The following is a 25,485-nucleotide window of genomic DNA, read 5'->3' as shown; positions in this document are numbered from 1 at the left end:
GACATTAAAACCATCTCCAAAACAGATCATCTGAATTGAACAGAGCTGAATGGGAAGACTGGAGTCAACAGTTTGTGTGTATGTGAGTGTATGCCTCAAGAATAAACAGCCCCGCGGTTATGCAAGATCCTCGTGGGAAATTGGCCAGATGTGCCTAACTTGAGACATGAGACTTTCTGCTCGCTTCTTTCTGTCTTTTAAATGTACAATTCAGTTATTTTTTACTGTTCTGTGACATCTGAAACTCAAAGACATAGCAGTCAACCTCCTCCAGGTCTATTTAACACGTGATAAACAGAGTATATGGACCTGCATCCCAAACTGTTTTGGTGACAAGAGTTTAGGACAGAGGACATGAGTGTAATGGATCACAACATAGTTGTGCTTAAATTGTATTTGCCATTTTCATAATGTCAGAGGTGGAACAATATGCACATGGGACTGCCTTTAATCTGAGCCAAGTCTTTCTTTCCAACTCCATCATCCAAAAGCAGTTGTCATAGAATACAAGACACAAACACTATTAACTCAAATTGTCAAAGTAAGTGTTCTAAAAAACCTTAACTATTCCTACTACATGTTAGTCCCATAACTAACTCATCTAGACTCAAAATCACTAGAAAAATGGTTAAGGTTTATAGACATTTCCTTTAACCCACACAATGCAATGCGTAAATAAAAGAAAGTATAGTCCAGAAAATAATCCAAGTAATCCAGATCTGTCGAATCCCAGAAGAAACATATCCAAAAACGTATCAGCAAATAAATAAACAAACAGACAGGTACCAGCGTGAAGCGGCAGCACAAGCGCGCCAGCGTTCTGACATCTGTACAATTCAGTTATTGAAAAATGCAAGAAAAACGCCTTTTATATATACACTACCACTCAAAAGTTTTTGAACAGTAAGATTTCTAATGTTTTTTAAAGACATCTCTTCTGCTCACCAAGCCTGCATTTATTTGATCCAAAATACAGCAAAAGCAGTAATATTGTGAAATATATTATTATTATTATTATCAATCGTAATATTTAAAACAGCTGAGTAAATTTTTTTCAGGACTCTTTGATGAATAGAAAGATTAGAAGAAGGGGGGTTGGGGGGGGGTAAAAAATAATAGTAATCACATGTAACATGTGTAACAAGGACACCTTAAAATAAAGTGTTACCACATAATTTTATGTATGGAATAATTAATTTTAAAACTAATCCAAAAATAATTGGGAAATTCATGCTCATCAAATCCATAGGGACCCAAGAATAAAAGGAAATGTCATTAAAAAAACATATTGTTTTTATATATTCTCCACTAACACCTTAGAGTATCTTCAGTATTAGACATAAATAATTTTATCAATTTACAAATACAAAATTCTATAGCAATGGAGGAACTTCTCTTAGGATACATCAGCCAAACAAAAGCAGGTGCTCATGTGCAGGATCATTTAAAGAATAATGAATCATTGTTAGTCATTTGTTTGCTCAGGTACTGAAGTAATTAGGGTAATTATCCACATTCATAAAGGGGAAGGTTGGTCACAGAGCGCTGGCGTGTGCAGGGTTAAATGATTCACTGAGAGAACAATGTGGTGGATGAAAAAGAACAGAAACAGTCATGAGAGATGTCAGATCCAGGAGGCCAAACTCCAGTTCAGAGCCGTTTTGACATAGATAAGGTTTGTTTTGTGTTATAAAATGTGTGTTTGTGTGAAGCTGAAAGTGTAAGAAGAGGCACAAAGAGACAACAACTTTACTTTGTTTTCTTATTCTATTCTTATCTTGGGAGTTCTAGTCAGTGTGGTTGCTGAGAGTTTGGAGCTAAACCAACTTTTGTATTGGGGGTTAAAATCCTAGTGCTTTTTATGAGAGAAAAAAGTAATAACATGTAGGTCATTCAATAGGTGAAGTAAACATTTAATAAAAGTTTTACACTCAAACTGATGCAAACAGGTTCACAAATAAAACCAAATGCCTCAGGGTCAGTTTATATGTGAGACATAAATACAATAAGCTTTTTATGGGCAATATAGAATATATAGGACTATACATGTTCATTAGGCCTATTTATGGATGCTTAAGAGTAAAACTGCTATAAAGTGGCCAAACAACCCAGCCTCAGCAGGGCTGTATAAATGTGTGTGTTTGATGTCTAACATCTGGTTCGTATCTTCGCGTTTGTATAAACCCTATCTGTGTATTTTAAAGATGGGGGGGTGGGGTCGTGGGGGTCCTGTGGGCGGACAGGACTGGTCACGTGATCCCCTCACCAAGTTCCCACGCAAAACACTCCTCACACATCCTGATACACGCAACACTACGGCTCTAGATAGAAGAAACTGAGACTTGAGGGAAAATAGACTCGGATGCGTCTGATGTGCTGTTGATAGTTATTCTGGCTGAAGCCGATTTATATAGTTAATATGTTTCCTGCTGCAATTCTGGGATTAAATTTAAACTGAGACCGAGAAAGGTGAGTAGCCTATTTATTTCTTTATGTGACTAATAGACTTGCTTAGATAGATGGACGCAAAATGTTTAATAAAGTGCGACAGCAAAGCAAGAACTGCGCGACTTTTTCAATTATAAGTGATCTTTAAATGCATTAAAATAAGTCGGTTTTCATCTTTTTGGATGTGAAGTTAGTATTCAGCTTAAATTTGATGTTCAGTTATATAGTGCAGCAGCTACACAATATTAGTGCATCAAAATATTTTGAACTGCCTACCTAGACATCATTTCGAGGCATTAAATGCTTGCGCAGTTCTGTTGTAAACTGATTCAGAACGTGCATATGAAGCCCAAAAATTATGTGTGACGCCGAAAAAATTCTGCTCGCACCAATAATACATATAAATGTTGTCTAGGTAGGCAGCTCACTAAGTTTTGAGACACCGCAGATTTCTTAAACGCGCGCAGGCGGTGGTTGCAAGACGCGCGATAGATGGGGGAGATTCAGGACGCGACTTTTTTTCCTGAGAAGGGAGGGTTCCGTTACTCGATAGCTTGCTCTTATATGTTTAGATACATAACATACATGATTCAAAACAATTATACACGGTTTAGTGATATAAGCTCATTTAAATTCAAACAAAATTAATTCAGGTTCAAAATAAAACTTCTGTTGGTTGGGGGTGTTGGGGTGATTTCGGGCTATCAGGGTGGAAAGAGGGGCATTTGAGGTGTGAATTGTTCTCTGTGGGGTGCGTGCTGATATGCATGACTTATATAGGATGTCAACTGGAGAGCAGGCATGCAGGTGTGTGAGAGAGTGTTTATTTGTATGTGTGTGTTTAGACAATTCATTTGTAATCCAAAGTGCCCTGACCTTTTTGTTTTCATGCAGCAATTGTGAACACAGCTTCAAGTGGATCTCTCTCTCTCTCTCTCTCTCTCTGAAGCAGAAGGTTGTGTGTTGTGTTTATGTATGAGCGAGGGTGAGCGTGTTGAGATGAGTGCAGGCGATGAAGAGGGCGGTTTACGCATCCGCCCCCCATCCAGTCTAAATGTGAAGAAGGTCTACAGCGAGAGCGCAGAAGAACTCCAGTCCCCCGAGGCTTTGAGGAGCAGCGCTATGTCACCTGACCTGAGGCAGGACTTCAACATGATGGAGCAGAGAAAGAGAGTCACACAGATTCTACAGAGTCCAGTAAGACGTCACTCCCACACACACTCGCACCAAAGTGAGAATTCGCATGCTCTTTCTCTCTCTCCCTCCCTTTGCATTTTAAGAGGAGCCCACGCTTGTTTGATTGCATAACAACCAACAAGTGGAGATCCGTTGCCATTAGTAACCATGCACAGATCATCAGAAATACTGGGAGTGGGTGAACTGAATAAAGAACCTGAAGGGATTTCTGTGCATCATGTTTGAGGGCCGTAACTCTGTAGGCACATTTCTGATGCCTTAGATGAAGCTCAGTCTCTTATCTGATTATAGCTTCATCTATTTTTAATATCCATATAATATGCAAAATGTAAGGCTTGATAATCAACAAAACTGCATGACGTTCATGTCCTGGTTTTGGCTAAATACACAGCAAAATCTTTCATCTTTTGCAGCCGAGGCTTTGAGGTTGAAGTTCATAGTTTCAACTTTAAATTTGAATGATGTGATGTCCATGATTTTTGTTTTTAAATCAACATCACTATTTTAAGTTTAAATGTATATAAAGCATATGACTTCTGATTCTGTAACTGGTCAGCATGTTTATTTTGATCATTTTAAACCGTTTTTTCTTAATTAGTGGATTATACTAAATGATTCTTTGGTGCAGCATATTTTTATGTTAAAGTATACATATTCATGCTTGAGGCCATAAGAGCTGCATGCTTTGTAATTATAAAAAGCATAAAATGCTGTTTAAAGTTTATTAGATTAAGTATAGCATGTCTCACCGCAGGGCATGTCGACTTCTCTGAACTGTTTCACGGCAAAGACACATATGACTGGATATTCTGTTTACTGAACTTTTCTCTTAAAGCCTGTTTTGTTGTCAGTAATTATTTAATACCATGAAAGAATGAGCTATGAACAAATCAGAAATGTCCTATATTTGAGAAAAATATGTCAGACTTAAAATTAAGCACTTTTTTTTTTGCATACTGTTCAAAAGTTTGGGGTTGGTACATTTTTTGTGTTGAAAGATGTTACTTATGCTCACAGAGGCTGCATGTCTTAGAAGAAAAGGTTCTTCCCAAAAAGGTAGCTACTTTATCACTTGAAAAACTGAAATAACCATAAGCATAACACATCAAGGTGTTGTGTGATCATTTAAGACACTTTTATTAGCATTTACAATGACAAGCAATATATATAACGCAGCAATTCATAGTGCAACAGTTACAGGGATTAACATAAATCCATTTTTCTTTATTTATTCATACTTTTTATTATTGTTACCTCTCTAAAATAGCACTCTCCATTTTAGAAATATTGTTTTTTTCAACCCCCTCCACCTTACTTACCCACCCAACATGTCAGTCACAAATATGTTGATTGCTAGAATCCACAAAAAAATATATTAAAAAATTGAATGTTAACTTGCACAAATAAATAAATTGAAAGTTAACTTGCAAAAAAAATACATAAGTAAAATTAGAATGTGAAAAGTTTGTCATCAAATAGTATATTAATGACAACTTATTTTGCATCTCACCACCAGGTCATTACCCTTTACCTTAAATAAATGTCAAGTATTTACTCCACATTCTCCTATAAACCTATAAACCAGGTAGTCTGACTTATTTTTTTTGTATACTGCAACTTTTGCCAATTCTGTAACCCATGAAAGACCGTGAACCGTTGAAGTTTAAACGTGATCACTCTCGCGAGAGGCGCGCGGCTGAAATGCGGCGCTGTGCAGACTGCAGACGGGACAAAACTGATCAGAGCATAGATACACGTTCAAGTTGTTTGCTGTTTATGTCAAAGATCATTTTATGCATCTGTTTGGAGGGATGAGTTATAAGAATAGCCTTTTAGAATCTAAATCGAACACTGAAACTCCATACGATATGCTCGTCAATAAAAGAGCTGTACGGCATCTTACATGACATGGTAGGCTGACTAACTTGCAATCATGTTAGTGTGCTGATTAAATAGAAGACTATAGCGTGTACCTATTAATAAATAGATAAAACTGTCCAGATTGCTATACACTGCTAGTACACATGTATTTCTACCTAAACAGTTTGTTGGTATAAATTAATAGGTTGATTCAGTGATAGTAGACTTAAGTAAAACCAGTTAATTTAAATGTTAGGCATTTTTTCAGTGTACAGGATCACGTGGCAATTATTTTCTATTAAAGGGGTCATATGATGCTGCTAAAAAGAACATAATTTTGTGTATTTGGTGTAATGAAATGTGTTTACACATTATTTTCCACATACTGTACATTATTATTTCTCCTCTATGCCCCGCCTTTCTGAAACGTTAAACTTGAAAGTGCAGACGTAAATTTTAAGTTTATTTTCTTCGGAATAAAGGTGTCAAAGTAAAATTGAAATAAAAACACAAATATAATGTAGTATAATAATTTTAAATAGCCTAATGTATAAACATACATAAAGCATGGTTTAGCCTAAAGAACCCTTTTGTGCCAAAAAGGGTTCTTTCTCCTTATATAGAACCTTTTTGGCATAAAGGGTTCTTTGGAGTTGAATAAAGAACCCTAGGGTTCTATAGAGAACCCCAAATAACCTTTTTTTCTAAGAGTGTATTGCTCAAAAAACATAATATTGTGAAATATTATTACTATTTAATACTAATAATTGTTTTCTATTTTAATATGTTTTAAAATGTAATTTATTCCTGTAAGGCAAGGCTAAAATTTCAGTAGTCATTACTCCAGATTTCAGAGTCACATAATCCTTCAGAAATTATTCTAATATAATGATTTGATGCTCAAGAAACATTTCTTATTATTATCTATGTTGAAAACAGTGCATTTTTGTGGAAACCATGATACATTTCTCCTGGATTCTTTGATGAATAGAAAAAAACAACAACATTGTAATATGTTGATCAATTGCAAAGTGCATACTTGCTGAACAAATATTACTGACCTCAAACTTTTGAATGTTAGTGTAGATTAAATAAAATATAAATAAATCACAAAAATATGGAGTAGCAACTGCAAACATCTTATGCAAAACCTTTTCTCAGAACTACTTTTCTTGCAATTACATTTAACCAACTGGACTTTTTAGTGACTGCAAAAGTCAGTTTGTGTGTTAAATTAACAGAATTTAAAACCTTAACAAATGTTTCAAACAAATATTTCTTTAAAATAAATGCCACTTGGCTTGATATTTTGTTATCCAATACACTGTCATACATGTGTTGATAACGTGTTAAAATGTGTGTGTTTGTTGCAGAACTTTAAGGAGGAGCTGGAGTGTATGGTAAAGGAGCAGTGCTCCAAAGGCAGTAACTCCAGTGGTCTCCTCAGTCACATCGCACAACTGATCATCAGCAATACATTTAGCAACACTGGAGTATACAGTCCCAGCAGTGAGTGCACACACACACACACACACACACATACATGTATTTGTGGTTTACGGGGACTCTCCATATGCGTAATGGTTTTTATACTGTACAAACTGTATTTTCTATTGCCCTACACCAACCCTACACCTAAACCTACCCCTCACAGGAAACTGCTGGCAATTTTTGAATTTCATAAAACACCGTTTTGTATGTTTTTTAAGCCTTTTGTTTTACGGGGACACAGGAAGTGTCCTCATAAACCATGTTTACGTTGTAGTACCCATGTCATTATACACATTTGTGTCCTCATAAACCATATATACCTGTACACACACACACACACACACTTTCATTGACACTTTATACATTCCCATTGAAGATTATTTGTTGTTGCTATGGTCAACAGATGGCAAGCATGTAATTCTGTATGGTTATCAGCTAGAAGCTCAGATAAAGCCAGATATTTATTTTTGTTGTTTGGCTGTGTGTGTGTTTCCAGGTGCAGGGTCAATTAGTCCAGTGAATGATCTGTGTGGTGTGGAGTGGTTTAATTGTTCTAAAGCTGAGAGGCAGGGCCGCTGTAAACTCGCCTGCTTGTACCGGCTGCTAGACCTATACGGACATACCCACTTCCCAAATACGTATATAACTGTGAGTACTCACATATGTTGCGCACTTTGCCTTTTTTCCTTGCAGCACACATTGTTTTTCAAATCCGACCTAGGACTGACTGTGCTCACAGTCATTTTGCATGTAATAAAATTAGATGCTTTTGTTCAAACAACACTGGTTACCATAGTTATGGCTTAAGAGTCAGAACAATGCAGAGAGACAAGAGAATAGCTGCCATTGTGGAAAGAATAGACAGAAAACTGTAAATTCTACTTCTGCTCTGATCTGTCATGACTCACAACTCACTAAATGACAAAAGCATCAGATGGATTACTGTGCTGTACACATTCATGTCATTGGGGCGGTGCCCTTTTAAAAAGTACTAATGTATACTTTTTTTTAGGTACTAATATGTAGACTTTAGATACTGATATGTATCTTTAAGGTACTAAGATGCACCCTTTAGGTAAAAAGGTGTAGCTTTTGATAGGGGTGCTCCGATTGATCGGCTACCGATCACTATCGGCCGATCTCAAGCTGATGACGCGCCTGCCGTGAGAAGGTTTGGCACGGCATTCAGCGGCACCGTCTCAGTCCCTGTACGGCGCGGGTGAAATAATTATAATGCTGAAGGTTAGGTACCACTACTCTCGCGCGCTCTCCTGGAGACCGTGCGCTCATGCACACTCGCAGCGCGCACACATAATGCGAGGTTCACATTACTCCGTTTGCAGTGCCGTGCATATTATTAAAGTACTGTGTTTCACAGTCAACACGTATGGCTTTTTGGCTTAAAGGGAAAGATCACTTTTAGATAAACAAGGCAATAATAGATGGCACTCGTGGAGGTAGAAAAACAAAGTTCTTTATGAACCGCAGGATTGCTTGTAATAAAGATTTCAATGCAAAAGGAAAGGCAGTAGAGCTGACTATTTCTGTCAATGGTAAGTTTGTGATAACGTAAGAAAAGTAGTTTAAATGTTTTGCCACTTGCTTGAGCAACTTAATATATAAATCTAGAAGTAAATGCAAAAGTAAAAAGCATTGAATAATGTGTTGCTTATATTTATTTTGTTTAAACATGTCTGTGAAAGGTTGTATTACTGTACTGTGTAAAAAAAGAATTGCAATGCAGAAAAGCATTTTCAGTTACAATGTTTGGATTTGAAATCAAACTAATGGATAAATGTTGTGTTTGTGGTAATCAGCCACGGATCAGTAGGCAGCAGACTCCTGTGTGAAAGCACAGTCCGTGCTGCTTCTCCTCTCACAAGAGTCACCTAAGAGGGGAATTCCCCCCATTTTCCTGCCCTGAATAAATGTCTAAAAATCCTGATTAGAGTACCACAATAAATCGTTATAAATGATAAAAAGAAGGCTTTAAAAAGATCGGTGTCGGTGATCGGTATCGGCAGATACTGCTTTCTGTGATCGGCGATCGGTGATCGGCCTCAAAAATCCTGATCGGAGCACCCCTAGCTTTTGAAAAGGTACCACATCAGCAGAACTGGGTATTACTTACAAATTGTAATTCGTTAATGATTCCAAATTACATGACAAAAACTGTAGTTTGGAACGCAATCCATTACATCACACATTTTAGGTAATATAATCAGGCTACTTTTAGATTACTTTTGACCTAATTTGTCACATTGATTTAAATAGGATAATCCTGTACCATATTGATATAAAAATGCAAAGAAAAAGAAAATATATTCCATCCGTTGTTATTGACAACATGAAGTGCATTAAACATTACATTACATTATCAAGGTTTCCCAAACTGGGGTTCATAAAGGAACTATGAACCCCAATTAATTAATTAATGAAATCATAAAAATGAAGAAATTAAAATAACTAATTTTAAAATAACATCAATCAAAATGTCAGAGATCTGTGAACATGCAATTCATGTGATTCTTAATTATTAAAATATTTATTTTAAAATCTCAGGGGTCCTTCAAGTAAATATATTAGGTGAAAGAGGTTCAGCTGACAAAAAAAGTTTAGTAATCCCTGCATTACATGTAAATAAGAAATAACGTACATTTGTTTGAAAGACAAAAGCCTTCCAGAGACAAACTACATGAATACTACAAGGTTAAAAAATCTAGTGATGATTCAAATAAAAATTAATGTGTCTTAAAACGGAAAGGATTTGTGTAAATGCAGTGGTCAAATGCTGTGTGGCCTCTCAAATTTCTGTGTGATTAATATTTACATGAGTAGTGACTGGTCTTTGTGGGAATGTCTGCAAAACTGGAAGACTTTATGACTATATAAGCGGTAGGCTATTTTAGAAAGAAAAATTTAAAATATCAAAAAGAAGAATTAGGGAGATTCAATACATTATGAATAATTTATTGCTATAGAGTGAATAATATGTAATCATGTAATCAATAACAAAGTAACTGTAGTCTGATTCTGAGTATTTTAAAATGTAATTGAATAATTACAATTACTTCATTTTTGGAATATAATTACATAATCCAGATTACATGTAATCAGTTACTACCCAGCTCTGCACCTCAGTGATAGCTTTTGTACTTTTTTCTGACAGTGCGTGCTTCAATACATTCACTATTGATTTGCAAGTGCAAATGAATGAATTGAGACAGCTGTCCTCAAAAGTGCACTTTATGTAGGACATCACACTTTGCATCCTGATTGATGAAAAAACTTGAAATGTTATCTACCATTAAGACTGAAATGCATTTCCATATTTTATACATATAAATATGGTTTGCATTGAGTTTGTAAAAATCAAATGTCATGTTTTGTTTTTTGCTGTTTTGAAAAAGAAAAACGATCTTAACATAGTTTGGTCCTGATTTTAGCTAATTCTGGCCAAGTGTTGCCCACTTAAAAAAAGGAAGAGGCCACCTTTACATGTTTAACTGTGGATTTTTCTGAAATAGATTATGCCACAATACCAGACCAGCATGCAAAAATGAAATCAAAAAGTGGCAGGGCAGTCTTTGTGAACAGTTGTTTAGAAAACACTGTAAAAATAATGGCAATGTGTAGAGACCTTCTCTATATTCAAACAAAATATGTTATATACATTATCTGATAAATGACTAAATAAATAAATATTCAAACAAAATATGTATTATACATTATTTCACCATGTTGTATGTCTGATACCAACATTTATTATAATGTGCTCTCTCTCTCTGTGTCTGTCTTTCTTTCGCTCTCTTTTACTCTTTCTCTGTTATTTTCTTCTCCAGCTGCGTATCAGTAAAGAGCAAGATCATATTCTTATTCTTCCTAAAGGACTGTCGTTCTCAGAGGCCACAGCAGCTAGTCTGGTACACACACCCACACACATCCTGAACATGAATTATGAAGTTGGAAACCCTGACAACTGAATATAATTACACCATTATATGTAATATGTGGAAGAATATATGAAATAAGGCAATAAATAATGTTTATAATTTCCTTGTAATGTTTGGTTTTCAAAGGTGAAGGTAAATCTGATTGGCGAGGTGGTTGATCAGGGAGCCACTGCATTACCTGTGGATGTTTTGGGATTCAAACCACATTCTGCAGTGTATTCTGCCCGACCAGATGCCAAATGTGTTATTCATACATACACACCAACTACAGCTGCCGTGAGTAATAACACACACACACACACACACAAGCAGTGTGTATATATATATATATATGTATGTCCTGCGGCCCCCTTGGAAGTTTGCTGAGGCCCCCTAGTGGGCCCCAGACCCTTAAAAACCATTGGCATAGACCCAGCATTCACCCTGCCTGTTAAAGTGTAACACATTGCAACTTCTGTATGTCCCGTAGGTCTCTTCTATGAAATGTGGCATCTTACCCATTTCCCATGAAGCTTTGCTGCTGGGGGAGGTGTCTTATTTTAGCTACCATGGTGATTTAGCCAACGAGCAGGAGAAGATGGAACTTCAGAAAGCTCTTGGTCCCAATGCCAAGGTGACAGTCTGTGAATTCTGCTACCCGTTGGCATGACAACCATTAGGAGTTCACTATAGTACAGCATGGCAAGGGAAAAATAGCAGATCCTCACCATTCCCAAGTTAAAATGTGCTTTAGAATTTTTTGTTAATTGTTGTTGACTTTTGTTTTTATAGTTATAGTCGTTATAAAATCGCTTAGTATTATATTTATAGAAATATTTTGTGCATTACTGAATGCTGGGATCGCAACACTGATGTAATTCTGCTTGTTTTTAGGTTTTGGTCCTGAGGAATCAAGGTTTACTGGCATTTGGAGAGACGATAGAGGAAGCTTTTCATTATCTTTATCACAGCCACCAAGCTTGTGAGATACAGGTACACACACACATTTAAAACTGAAATACAGACACATGCGAATATATAAACTAATACAAATACATACACTAAATGAAAAAGTAATATATATATTATTATATATACTGTATATATACTGGATTAAACTAAATCTGGAAAACACAGAAAATGGAATGGATTGACAACCGAGCTGCCAATCATTTTTTTTCTTTTTTTCTGCAAGCTTGTAAAAAAAATGAGCTCGTCAGTTTTTGCTTCCCCGTGACTTAGAAAAGGGATTTTATTATAATATTACCGCCCCTTAATCTGCAAGTTTCCACCCACGGCGCAATCATTGTTTTTTCGCAAGTGACAACGGTATACCAGTTTTAACGCCATGGCGAAAGTTCAAGCAAAGTATGCTAACTGCTCTGTCTTTGGCTGCACTGAAGATCACAGAACACTATTTAGAGTCCCAGCCTCAGAGGAGACAAGAATGCCATGAATTTATTGATTTATTTACTGTATATTACGCTGCTGCCACGCATATCTAATATAAACATGCAGTTTCTTTCCCAGCTGTTTACCTTCACAGACATAACTGATGGTTTTTGTAACTCACATGTGTTTTTAACATAAACTTGTGTGTATTTGACAGTTTAAGTGCAATAAGACATGAAAGATTTTTGTGTAGTACTAACATGCCATGTGACAGTCGATTTCTGTGTGCGGGCTTCGGATGTGTGCACTCAGAAAACAGTATATATCAGAAGTTTAAACCAATATGGTTTAAAACATGATTTCAGCGCAATAGACATGATAATCAAAACCAAACACATATTTTTTGGCAGAATATCTGACGTACGAGCTGTAAAGGCACAGCCTCATTTTGGAAAATATGGATAATCCTGCACAATGAAACTTTAGGGTGTATTCACACCTGTCTTGTTTGGTTCGATTAAATCGAACTCAAGTTCGTTTCCCCCCTTGGTGCAGATCTTTTGGGCAGGTGTGAATACAGCAATCGCATTCGGGGGCGGACCAAACAACCGTACCGAGACCCAGCTGAAGAGGTGATCTCGGTCCGCTTCCAAACTAACTCTGGTACAGTTGAATGGATAAACCAATGAAAGGATGACCTTAAGCACACGTGTGGTTTTGTTTACAGTTTCTAGTTCACTTGCAAAAAGGGCCGTGTGAAAGTGAACCGCACCAAACCAAAAAAATCAACATTGTATTTGGTCCGGACCAAAGCAAGTGAACTAGCGGACTTTCCTGGTGTGAATACACCCTTACAGACACATTCTGGGGACACCTGAGACTTATATTACATCTTGTAAAAAGGGGCATAATAGGTCTCCTTTAAACTCTGCCAGTAGATTTATAGAGCGGTTAAACTGTCATCCAACATCATCTCTGTTTTTCTGCCTTTGTTTCTCTTCAGGTTAGCGCTCTGTTATGTGCGGGTGGCGTTGACAACCTGTGTGTGTTAGACAGAACAAGTCTGAAAACTGCTGCTACGAAAAATCCCAGTGGACAAATGCCAGACGGACATATCAGATGGAGGGTTGGAGAGGCAGAATTCGAGTCGCTTATGAGGATGTTAGATAACTTAGTGAGTGGTCTGTGAGCTAATCTATACCAGATGTTGTCTTTTTGACTCCATTAAGCATGTATTATTAAATATTTAACAGTAATAAACAATAGTGATAGCTAACATGACACCTTGTGTTTCCAGGGTTACAGAACAGGTTACACTTACCGGCATCCCATAGTTAAAGAGAAGCCTCGACACCACAACGATGTGGAGATCCCAGCGACCGTCACAGGGGTGGGACTAGAGGAAAAGGACGTCTTTCCACAGAGTCCGTTGCATTTCCTGGCACAGAAGCGGGATAGAGAAAGGATACGATGGCTGAACTCACCGAACTGCTACTTAAAAGTCAATGTACCTGAGGAGTCCATCAACGGGACCTGCAGCCCCCGGACCAAAACCATGGTATCCTTGCATATGATCATGTACAAACATATTTGCAAACAACATTGAGGGTTTCACATGGCTGTGAATCAGTATCATCTATTAATTCACTTCATCAACTTAATGACTATAAAGTCAGTGTTCAGTGTTGTTAATCAGTGATCAGTATGGAAGCATGTTACCGCCTCAGACTAAACAAATAATAAGATATATAATTGAGATATATTTCAAAGCAATAAATAATTACATAATATACACAGATTTATGAAAAAAGACACAGTCACAGATATTTTTTCCCTTTTTTCCCTTTATTCTTTTTTATTTTGCTTCTGTAGATCAGACCAGTAGAGTAGAAATAGGTTTTTTTTTTTTTTTTAATCTTTCATGAACTTTTATTGTTAAAATATTATTTAAATATTAAAAATATAATAAATAAAAAATTGGTGGCATGCCAAACATTTTTACTATATTTTCACCTGTTTTATGTATGTGTTTAATATTCACTAATAATTCTTCAATTCATTATTTTCTTTCTTTTTTAGTGGATGAAGTCAGAAGAGTCAGGCAGCTGCAAGGACACCCCAATTAGGATTGAAGACCCCAACCAGTTTGTCCCACTTAATACTAACCCCAGTGAAGTACTGGAAAAAAGAAATAAGGTATTTTGAGAGAAAGAAAATACAGACTGAACAGACTGTGTCCACAGATTGTGTTCTGTACACTAAAGCACTGCTTTGTTTTGTGCTGGTTTAGATTCGGGAGCAGAACAGAGCAGATCTGATGACAGCTGGACCCAAGTCTCAGCTGCTGGCAGACATTGTTATTGACAAGCCTCCTGGACCAGTGCGTAACTACACCAATAAATCCAACACGAGCACGAGTACCAGTCAAACTCCCTTTAAAAGTACACTTTAAAACTTTTCTAGTGTAACAGTACTTTTGAAAGGTATGTTAAAAATGATGACACTCACATGAGATGAAACCTCAATAACATCAGCAACCTAGAAAAAGCTGTTGTACTCAATGTAGGGTCTCCATGAAATCACGACATGAGTCCCTACATAGAGTACAACAGCTAAATTCTACTCAGTTTTTGTTTCCTCATCAGTCAAAAAAGGTAATTGTGACTTTATATTTTGCAATGTGACCTTATTTCATATATTAAACTTTATCTCACAATTACCTTTTTGATTTTTTTAAGTCCAAAACCACTGTCGTGGCAAAACATAAAGAAAAATTACACAATTGTCAGTCAAACCCTTTGCCATTATTATTTTTCAGGCATTCATCTACGAGGATGAGAAGCAGACAGCTACTCTACCACCCAACCCTTTTAACCAATCAGAGGCAGAGATACAGGAATACACACAAACTGTGGAGAATAAGAACAGCCAATCAGGTACACACACACTCTGCATACAAGGGCACAGAATGTAACTACCAACTACCAAAGTTTTGTGGTCAGCTAGATTATTTTTTGAAAGAAATTAATACTTTTATTCAGCAAGGACACAGTAAATTGAGCAAAAGTGTGAGGAAGAAGATGTTTTACTTCAAATAAATGCTGTTCTTTTGAAATTCATATTCATCAAAGAATCCTGAGAAAAATGCATTTTTCGTGCTCAAAAATATTAAGCAGTACATCTGTTTTCAACATTGATAATAATAAGAAATGTTCCTTGAACAGCAAATTAGCATATGAGAATGATTTCTGAAAGACCATGTGATGCTGAAGGCTAGAGTAATGGAAATTTTAGCTTTGACATCGCAGGAATAAATTACATATTAAAATATAAATCAGTATGACAACATTGTCATATTACAATTTTTTTACGGTATTTTTGATCAAATCAGTGCATCCTTGGTGAGCATAAGAGACTTGTTTCAAAAACATTAAAAAATCTTCCCGACCTCACACCTTTGAACAGTAGTGTATATAATTATTTAGTTTGCCAGTCCATTCCATTTCCTGTAAGCTCCAGTGTATTTCTTGTTTGATCCAGTACATACTTTCCATCTCAAGGAGATGTTGCTGCTTCCCTACCTTCAAAACCTCAGTTTAACCACTGTGTTTTATTTGGCTTTTTCAAATGATGTTTTCTTGACATACAAGCTCTTCAGTCAGAGGCTGATGAGGAATTCACAGATGGAGAAATGACTACATATGACGGCTCCACTGTGTCCCTGTCAATCTCACCTCTCATGAGCCCTGAAAGAGGAGGTATAGAATCTCACATATCATCACACTGGTATTTGATTCAGATACCAGATTCAGATCAGATTAGCTGCAGTTTTATGGTTTTGGGCTGGACAACCTCATGCTGAAAGGTCTCTTCCTCTCGTTCTCAGACAGTCTTTCAGCTCTGCTGCAGAGCAGCGATGGCGATGACCTGACGCAGGATGATGACCTCACTCTACAGGTCACAGAGCTCAGCATCACTAAAGAGATGCAGGTCTCCATAACAACCACTGTCGCCAACAACATTTCAGTCACCAGCTCTTCTGAAAGTCAGCCAAAGACACCCAAAAAGAAGAAAAAGATGTTTCGTACTCCTTCCTTCCTGCGGATGAGCAAAAAGAACAAGGAGAAAGGAAAAGACAAAGAGAAGGAGAGAGAGAAGGAGCAAGAAGAAAAGGAGATAGAAGAAGAAAAGGAATGCAAGAAGGACTGAGTAAATGGGACTGTGCAGGGGCTTGTGGGTAATGTATTTTCAGCAGGGCCAAATGTAAAAATGCGATGGCTAGCAGACAGGGATATTAAGATCGAAGCAATGACTTGTGTGATTGTAAAACATAATATTTCAACACTTTTTGCTACAGCTATTTAAACAACTAAATAGCCTAAGAATATCCTCCTACACTTTTATAAACTGTACATAAATACACACAATATCAGCAGACTAAGTGAAAAATTCTAATCCTTATTCACAGCCCTAAACACTGAACATGAGAAGTATCGGAAATATTTTGATGGCTCTACATTGTGTTTTGTAGATGAATTGATGTTGTGTGCCAAATTTATCAGGTGACAGTGAATTGTATGAAAGACTGTGTGCAATTGAATTCCTGCGTATTAGGAATATTAAAGTATTAAAATAATTTTTAAATGGGAAACAGCCATTCAGTATGATATGAAGCTTTGTTGGTTTGTAAATGGAAATGTGGTTGATAACAGATTGTTATTCTACTAATAGTTTGATTGACTGATTATGTAATAGGGTATAACCATTATGTTAATTACACTATCAAATACATGGATTTTATTTTTTTGTGCTGTAATTATGTTAATAGTGATGTTTTCTTGTTCTCACCAATGCGTTTTTGTCTTACATGGTCAAATACTGCTTTTGTACTTTGCAGTCTCATGGTCGTGTGTAAATTTAACATTTCTGAAATAAAAGTGTGCTACAATTTATGAAGGAAATAAATAATTTTATAATAATACAGATGTCAGCTGGAAAACAATTTGAATAAAAAGAAAAAGCAAATAAATCACAAATTGTTGTAGAAATGTCAACAAATCAACATTTATTTCTCTCAAATATGTAAATATACAAAACTGAAAAGCAAATGTAACAACAAATGGACTGCAGCAGAATGCTTATTAGACACAGAGGTGGAGAGAGCAAAACAAAAAACTGCTTAATCTGTTCAAAGACACCAGTATTCCCTATCTCCACTATGTATGAGGAAAGCCAGTGCTTTCCATGTATGCTTGTTCAACACATTATAAAAACTATAGAGCAGAGTTCCCATCCTCAGCAGCTCCTGCAGACTTGGTCCTGAGAGCATGAGGAAAAAAACCTGTAAAACTAACCAGGAGTTGTGCTTCACTGAGGACTGATGTTTTATTAGTTACAACATCCAGAGACTCGTTCAGTACAGAACAGCTCCAACATCCACAGAACAAACACCCACTATTACTAGAAACAAAACAAGGAGGGAAATGTGTTACTATATTTATTTCATGTCCAATCAGATCTGTTTATGATTTCTAAGTGGGTTTCAGTTTGATTCATTTTTATGTTTGGTGATTACAGATGGGAACAGACAGAACACAAGGGAGATCACTGGGGCATTAGGTGCCTGACATTATATTTTGAAGTGTCATTGTACTGGGTCATGGGTTTATCTGCGATACCACACGTGCCAACGCCAACTTTTCCATTCACACTCTCTGGAGATGCAAATATACTCCTCTTCACCTAGAGAAGATGATCATACAACACGAACATGATGACAGGGTTAAAAACAAAAAACATAGCAAGATTAGTCCGATTTTCTGTTTCTCTCATACGCACCTGTCCTTTTTTATTCTTGGAATAGGCTTTATTGTTAAACTGCTGCCATTTGGATTTCTGATCTTCTCTCTCCTGCTCCAGCTCCTTCATGCGCAGCACCTTTTTCTGGGTCTTTTTCTTCTTATATTCTCTCTGCTCTGCCAGCAGCTCTTTCCTAAGAGAAAACACACAATGGGAAAACATAAAAAAAAACAGAATTATTCAGACATATGCAAACACAAACGCAGTGAAGTGCATTAATGTCTATAGCACTGGCCTTTTATAAATAGTTCGTAAATCTCTCATTATGCTGTTACCAGCAAATCTTGGATTCAAACTTTGTCAGCTTGATTTCTTTCAATTAGCCCAGGTTTTGTATTGCTTTTGGAACGGATTAATCTCATTGATCTGAGATTATGCACCTTAGTGGAGAGGGGAAAAAAAGCAATATTTGTGAATAATTGTAAAAAATATCAGTAAAAAAAAAAAACTGAAGTGGATAAGTTCAGATCAAAAAGGCCTACAAAATAATCAATTTCAAAAAGAAATACAAAACCTGTGTTATTGAAAGAAAACAAGTTAATAAAAACATTGAATCCAATATTTCGTAATAGCATACCAAGACTTTTTGTAAGCAGATCATTTTTGACCAGGAACACCAAGTGTTACAAGGTGGGGGGAAGAGAAAAATCTATAATAAAAATTATTAATTATTAAATAAAATTAATAATAAAAATTAAAATAAAACAAGTATTTCTTTACTAACGTCTCAATTTACTGTAGCAACTGTGCTTATTTACAGTTTTTAAATCATACAACACATTATAAAGATGTGTGGAACTGTTCAGATTTTATATCAAAACTGATCTAAAAGTCATTTTAACATCCACTTACTTGGATTTGGGCTTTCCCCCCTCGTCTTCTCTGCTCCTGCCTTCCTCCACTGGTTTGAGTACATGAAGCGGCAACACCTCTGCATTACCATAGCCAGCGAAGGTGACGGCTGCCGTGCCGTTCTCAGTGTCAATCTCTTCAATTTCAGCTTCATATACCCTGCCAATCACACAGCACTGTAAGCAGGTGAGTACGGATATCCACACACATCCCTCCTCCAAATGCAGCCGACCACAATCCCACCCAACACTCAATTAATAATATCAATATACCACCCAGCACTGTGTTGGCGTGTGATACTCACTGTCCGTCCTGTGTCCAGGTGGCCATGCAATGGTCTCCGACCCTCCAGCTGCGAGTGGGAGCGACTGCCTCTGAGCTTTTGGTGCTGGTGGCACCCTCCACCGGCTGTGATGTCAATAGGTCTTTTGTCAACTCAATCACCTCCTATAGTGACACATAACAGCAATGATTTGATGAATATACTTACATAGAAAGGTACTTTAAATCTTGTCAGAAGCTATCAGTCATCAGCCTAAGTGACAAAAACTGGACCCTGAAAAACATGGCAGACTACTGAAAGTTTCAACAATGCAAACACATACAAAAGAACAAACACATTATACCAGTAAGTGTATAAAGATACATATAAACCTCACAATTCTTCTCTACTGTAGTAATGCCTCACAAAAAGCAGTGGATAATTGTGCCCCAAACCTGGAGGTCCTTCTGCAGTTTAAGCAGATCTTCATTATCTGGATCTGTAGAGAGCGCCGCTTCCACCTGCTGCAGCTGAGCTTTATAATTGCTCAACTGCTTTACCAACTCTTCAGACATCTGAAGAAAAAGAAAAATCAAAAAACATTAAGTAAAAACAGGCCTCAAAACACCCACCCACCCTTTCTTTCTATATATATATATATATATATATATATAGACAGATAACAAATAATTTACATTGCACCAGCACAAAATTCATAATAACCTAGTTCTCTAGATCAGGATTCCCAAATATTTTCGATCTGAATCCGACCTAAATTAAGTTTTTTAAATACTCCTTTAAACTTAAAGCAATATTAACATTTTTAAATATTAATGTTACAATATGTTGGGATGTGTACTTGTGATATATATACGAAGAAAAAACATTAATATTTCACATTTAAATAACAATGTGTGTATATATTTATTTGCTCATTTTCATTTTACATGTTTACTTAATTTAATACAGCATTAGCAGTGAGTCTCACAAATATTTGTTTCAAGTTAAACGCAGATCAGTGACTAATGTAATAACGTTAAATGGAGCACAAGGCCTCGCGCTCGACAGAAGACATGTTTATATTTATAAACACAAGATAACCGGATCATCCTTTAACATGCGTCTTACCTTTCAATATTCCTAGTATAATATTTATATGAAAACCAGATAAATTAAGGTGTTTAAGTATCCCATGAACGACTGTATTTTCGTAAAATGAATACCGTTCCTTTTACGTTTGTATCGTCTCTCACTACCGTCGTTTCGACCTTTTCCCGGATGTGACGCCACAGTCTCGCGTGATTAAAGTTGTCGCGGTGTTGCTGCTGCAAAGAAAGGAAAATAAAATAAAAAATAAAATAAAATAATCTGAATGTGAAATGTGAATTTGTCAGACGAAGGCATTCAAGACAGTTATTACTAGTGATACTTTATTTATTAAGCCAGTATAATAGTCTGAAAAATCTTTTGGAACATTTTATTGAAACTTTATACAAATCTATTTTAAAACAATATAACTTTCTAAAAAGATATGGCTCTGACATATATATATATATATATACATTCTGCAAAGTAGGGACTTTATTTAAACTGTCATTTTGTATTTTGACCATGCAATACACGTTTTATATTATATGTTGTAATCCAACAAAAGCAATTCAAAGTTGCTGTGAATGTCTGTTTGCAAATGAAGACTCGAGACACACTTCTTCAAGACACCTAGTACATTAGAAACTACATTGACTTTACAAAAACAAACACACCTGCACTAGTGTATTAAATATACATACATACATACCAACCGCACCATGACACCAACACTAAATATTTAAATAACAGTCAAATCATTATGTACTCTTTTTTCCTTTCCCTTCTCATTGTTTTTATTTTATAAGACTTTTTTTAATTACCACGCTAATGAAACCACTTGAATCATGAGAGGGAGAGAGTACAACAACATCACTATATTTTATTGTATTTCCAAAAAACACACACTCTAGTCTAGTGTAGCGTGTTAGCGCCTGAGTTCTACGGACCTACGTAGGTTGAGATGATTGGTCTATGGACTGACCAATAAGAGCTCGGTGTCTGTCTGTAAACAAAAGATTTCGTCAGTGTTTTCCAGGAGCGCTATACTGTCCCGTATTTTTCTCAGGTCGAGCAACCTTTAGTCTTTTGTTCACAAACAAACTAAATTTAGGACACGCTACATTTTAAAACGTATTTGAAATTCCAAGGAACAGCGATGTCAGCGCAAAAATTTATAACCCAGGAAGAAAGTCTGCATGGTGAGTTACACAATCTGTCTTGCTCGATTAAATAACGTACCTACATCGACAACTAACGAAAACAATAAGAGCATTAATAGTAACAATCAATTATTTACACCCTTTACACCCTGTTTTCTTTTTATAAATCTCTATAAAGCAGAACTTTTTGTTCAAATCTGCCAAGTCAGCAACTTGTTTGCTAAAACAAACACTTGTTCTGTTTTTGTTGGTCCAATTGTTTGTTGAAGGACAAGAGACATTTACGGTGACCCCTTTTTTGCACGGATTGTATTGGAAATATTGACTAACACCCCTTTTTGGTTCAGTTTCTGTTACACTAAGTGTAGTAAAGTATGTGTGGTTGTTTGTAAAGCTCTATCTGAAAGACCTAATCAAACATTCACCACGTCTAAAAGTGGAAACTGCCTTCAATGATCATTTTAAAATATTCTGATGTACCTTTCTCCACTAGACTCATGGGTAGAGCTCCACTTTGATTCATGCAGTGAACATAGTGAGGGCACACCAGCCCTGTCTGATATCACAGACCTGGAAAAAATGCTTCTGGAAGCACAACGGGAATCAAGCAGTAGTTCACGGACAAGTTCTCACTGTAGCAGGTGTGTATAAACCACTTCACATGTACATGCAAGACTTTTACAAGGGAGTTTATGATCATTCTCATCACATTGGCTGTTGTGATTTTGTTTCCTCCTAGTCCTCGACGTGTCCAGACACCTCCACTCATCAGTGCAGCCTCCTTCAACACACATGCCATTGCAGAGGTAAAAAAAAGAAAGAAAAGAAAAAAGTTTTTCTTACACAGGTTTGCATTTATTAAAATATAAATACCCTTCCACAATATTCATAGGCAGTACTAATGGGTTTAAGTGGTACAAATATTGCACTAAAAACAGTTTACCCCAAAATGAAAATTTACTCACCATCAGGCCATCCAAGATGTGAATGAGTTTGTATCTTCATTAGAACACATTTGAAAAAAAATTTGCATTTCTTCACTTGCTCATTGAATGGGTGCCATCAGAATGACAGTATCTCAAATAGCAAATAAAAACTTCACAAGTAATCCACACAACTCCAGTCCATCACTTAGCGTCCTGTGAAGCAAAAAGCTGTGTGTTTGTAAGAAACATTGCATCCTACTAAACTACGAGTCCTCTATCCACAATATTGCTTTCTCCAGAGAAACATTGCCTTGTCTGATCAGGAGAAACGTGCACAATTCAAGCATCGTTTACAAGTGAAAACAATCTAAAGCAAATATATCTGTGGATTTTGATGACAACAGAGGATGGCCTTTTCACTGGAGGAAATGTTATTATGGATTATGGACTCGTATTTTGGGCAGAATAGAATGCCTTAAAGTGCCTTAATAATGACTTTGTTTCTTACAAACACACAGCATTTCACTTTACACTGATAATTGATGGATTGGAGTCATGTGGATTGTTTGTGGATAATTGTCAGGTTTTTATCAGCTGTTTGGACTCTCATTCTGACGGCACCCATTCAAGACTAAGGATAGGTGAGCAAGTTATGTAATGCTAAATTTCTCTAAATCTCAACAAACTTGTCTACATCTTCTTCGATTACTAAAAGATCAGATTTTATTTTGAGGCTTTGCTCTTTCTGTTCCAGGGGGAAGTTGTAGCAGAAAGCAAACAGGAAGCTGAGGCTGTTGCAAGGATCTGTGACTGGTCCAGCCGACCAGAGAATGTACCACCAGCAGCATTTATTATTAAACGTCCAAAACGGAACAGAATGTGCTGCAAAAACACAGACAAAAATGACAAGGAAATTAACACAAACTTGCTGAAGTTACTGCTACCCTCTCTAGTTTTGACACACATCCTTATGCTTGGGTTGGGGTGAGACACTTTTTCACTTATAAAGTCTGACTTAATGTTTGCCACTCTTTTGTTCACAGTTTGACTATTTTTAATCTCTCTCTGCAGGATCTGTATTGGACAACGCCTTTCCACTCAGTGCTCTATTATCTGAGTCATAGCACATGAGTGAGTGTGTGTGTGTGTGTATGCTGTGTGTCAGTGTCTCTAGAAAAAACCTGACAGCCTAGAACCCTTTAGTTTTTTTCCAGGAGAAATGCAGGACTATGCAAGAGGACACTGTGAAAATATGATTAGAGATGGAAACTCTCAGCATTATTTTACTTTGGTTCTCCTGTGGGGAATTTGGCACAGAATTTAAAAAAATATGAATCCAGTTATGTATGGGTATCAGATTAGATTAACCAGGAAATATGCCTAATAGATTTAATCTTTTTTTGCTTGGAACTAAAATGTTTGTTACATTAAATACTTAAGCATGAAGATTATTTTACTGACCAGGTCACATTATAGTCCTTCAGCTGACCTGCTTTTTAAAAACATTTTGAATCATTACTCTTGAAAAATACAAATTTATGTTTGACAGAAATTTCAGAGGCATATAAATACATATTCTGTCATTTATTCTAATGTGACATGCTATGAAAAACTAATAAACCCTGTTGCCAAAATAGTAATCTTGAAATTCATTTTTGCTGAGAAAAAAAGAAATACTTTCACATTTTGTGCATCCATCCAACCAAGAAAAAATTTGACACTTCTTATTCATCAGTATTTAGTGAGATCTAATGTGTATCTCATTAGTAATAATAATAATAATAATAAATGTAGGTACAGGAAGATTTTTTTTAAAACAGAACATTAACTATGTTTAACTTGCCACCGATCTCTCCAGTTTCAAATTGTGTGTTTGCCTTTATGGGACAGCAGGTGGCGGTGTGGGACTTTCTGCTTGTTTTTTGGTTGGAGTTGACACTTCTTATAACTTTATTTAAAACGTACCAAACTAACAGAATTAGAGTTATAGACAATTTCAGACAATATGATTAATGGCAGCATCGATTTCATCATAGGCTGCCAGTATTTTATTTTTTCACAGAGAATAAACTACTCCACACAATGGATAACTGTGTATTCCTACATATACAGGCAGCATAGCAGTTAAATCTAAAATACACAACTAAACGTGCCTAAAGAAGAAATTCTGCTTACTGATAAACGAACACGGTTAAGACGTATATTAATAATCAAATTACATGTACAGAATGAGCAGGCCTAATTGCGACAGCACATGATCAGGATATGGACGTATAACTGCTATAGGCTATACGTATGTTATTGAGTTAGTTTGGGAGGGAGAAAAAAAGAGAAATAGCGTAAGACTTAGGCTAAGTGAAACTGAGGACTTGATGATTTGACATTTTGAACAGCAGGTTTCATTAATGCCTTTCTAATGTGTGAACATTTTATAAGAAACCTGCAGGCGTTTGTGCTCTTATTTCGCACATTGAAAAACGTATGCCAGGTTCAGCATTAAAAGTGATTATTCGATGTTCGAAAGTGTTTCAAAACGAAACGTAAGAAAATTCCGAAGAATTACTTGTATTATTATGACTTGATTAATTACATTTTGAAAATGTTATTCGCTATCCTATTATTTAGTAGGCCTATTTAACAAAAAAAAAAAAAACGGTTGATATTATGTCAAAGCGTTATTTGAAAATGTTCAATAAGACATTACAAATAATAATAAATAAAAAATCATCCATGGCCATCAGCAGCAGCCAGCAGGTGCTTAATGAAGTAGGAAAGGACTTGAAGTCATCCCACGTCATCTTGGTAGGGATGCTGCGCGCGATTTCCATCTTTCAAAGTTCTTACAGCTTGACTCTGACTCAGTGTTGCCAACTAATTTTCAGGGGAAGTTGCTAAAGGAAGGTTGATTTGTTGCTAAAAGTTGCTAAATGACGCTATGTCATTGCGCGGTGACGTCATTGCGTAATCACGTTGCAAAATTGTGTCACTGCATCAAATCTCAGCAAAAAAAAAAAAAA

General features: G+C 36.3%; 3 protein-coding genes across 6 annotated transcripts; 2 read left to right on the top strand and 1 right to left on the bottom strand.

The window, feature by feature from the left end:
* The first annotated feature begins 2,302 nt into the window (after nt 1-2,302).
* On the top strand, nt 2,303-17,250 carry add3b (adducin 3 (gamma) b). 4 transcript variants are annotated; one of them, XM_016566424.1, is made up of 15 exons: nt 2,303-2,469; nt 3,404-3,645; nt 6,879-7,014; nt 7,493-7,644; nt 10,839-10,919; nt 11,076-11,225; nt 11,419-11,562; nt 11,823-11,921; nt 13,324-13,494; nt 13,618-13,878; nt 14,400-14,516; nt 14,611-14,700; nt 15,139-15,256; nt 15,971-16,078; nt 16,207-17,250. In XM_016566424.1, exons 2-15 carry the CDS (start codon nt 3,424-3,426, stop codon nt 16,527-16,529), a joined length of 2,172 nt encoding a protein of 723 aa, XP_016421910.1. In that variant the 5' UTR covers nt 2,303-2,469; nt 3,404-3,423; the 3' UTR covers nt 16,530-17,250. The 4 variants fall into 4 exon arrangements, with proteins under 4 accessions (XP_016421910.1, XP_016421911.1, XP_016421908.1 ...); XM_016566425.1 differs by having other exon boundaries at nt 3,401-3,645; nt 15,983-16,078; XM_016566422.1 differs by having other exon boundaries at nt 3,401-3,645.
* Nucleotides 17,251-17,625: 375 nt separating this feature from the next.
* smndc1 (survival motor neuron domain containing 1) lies at nt 17,626-20,602 on the bottom strand. Its single transcript, XM_016566421.1, has 6 exons — nt 20,422-20,602; nt 19,749-19,868; nt 19,336-19,478; nt 19,032-19,190; nt 18,159-18,312; nt 17,626-18,062 (listed from the first exon to the last, which is right to left on the bottom strand). The coding sequence occupies exons 2-6, from the start codon at nt 19,866-19,868 to the stop codon at nt 17,925-17,927; spliced, it is 714 nt and encodes a 237-aa protein (XP_016421907.1). The 5' UTR covers nt 20,422-20,602; the 3' UTR covers nt 17,626-17,924.
* A 747-nt stretch (nt 20,603-21,349) lies between these two features.
* On the top strand, nt 21,350-23,789 carry bnip4 (BCL2 interacting protein 4). The gene is made up of 5 exons (XM_016566447.1): nt 21,350-21,581; nt 22,036-22,183; nt 22,282-22,348; nt 23,223-23,452; nt 23,540-23,789. The coding sequence occupies exons 1-5, from the start codon at nt 21,539-21,541 to the stop codon at nt 23,583-23,585; spliced, it is 534 nt and encodes a 177-aa protein (XP_016421933.1). The 5' UTR covers nt 21,350-21,538; the 3' UTR covers nt 23,586-23,789.
* The last annotated feature ends 1,696 nt before the right edge of the window (nt 23,790-25,485 follow it).

The sequence above is a fragment of the Sinocyclocheilus rhinocerous genome, unplaced genomic scaffold, assembly GCF_001515625.1.
Source record: "Sinocyclocheilus rhinocerous isolate Xijiao unplaced genomic scaffold, SAMN03320098_v1.1 scaffold392, whole genome shotgun sequence".
In the NCBI taxonomy this organism is placed as follows: domain Eukaryota; kingdom Metazoa; phylum Chordata; class Actinopteri; order Cypriniformes; family Cyprinidae; genus Sinocyclocheilus; species Sinocyclocheilus rhinocerous.
Note: the sequence above shows the minus strand (reverse complement) of the source record. Positions and strands in the feature narration are given on the sequence as shown.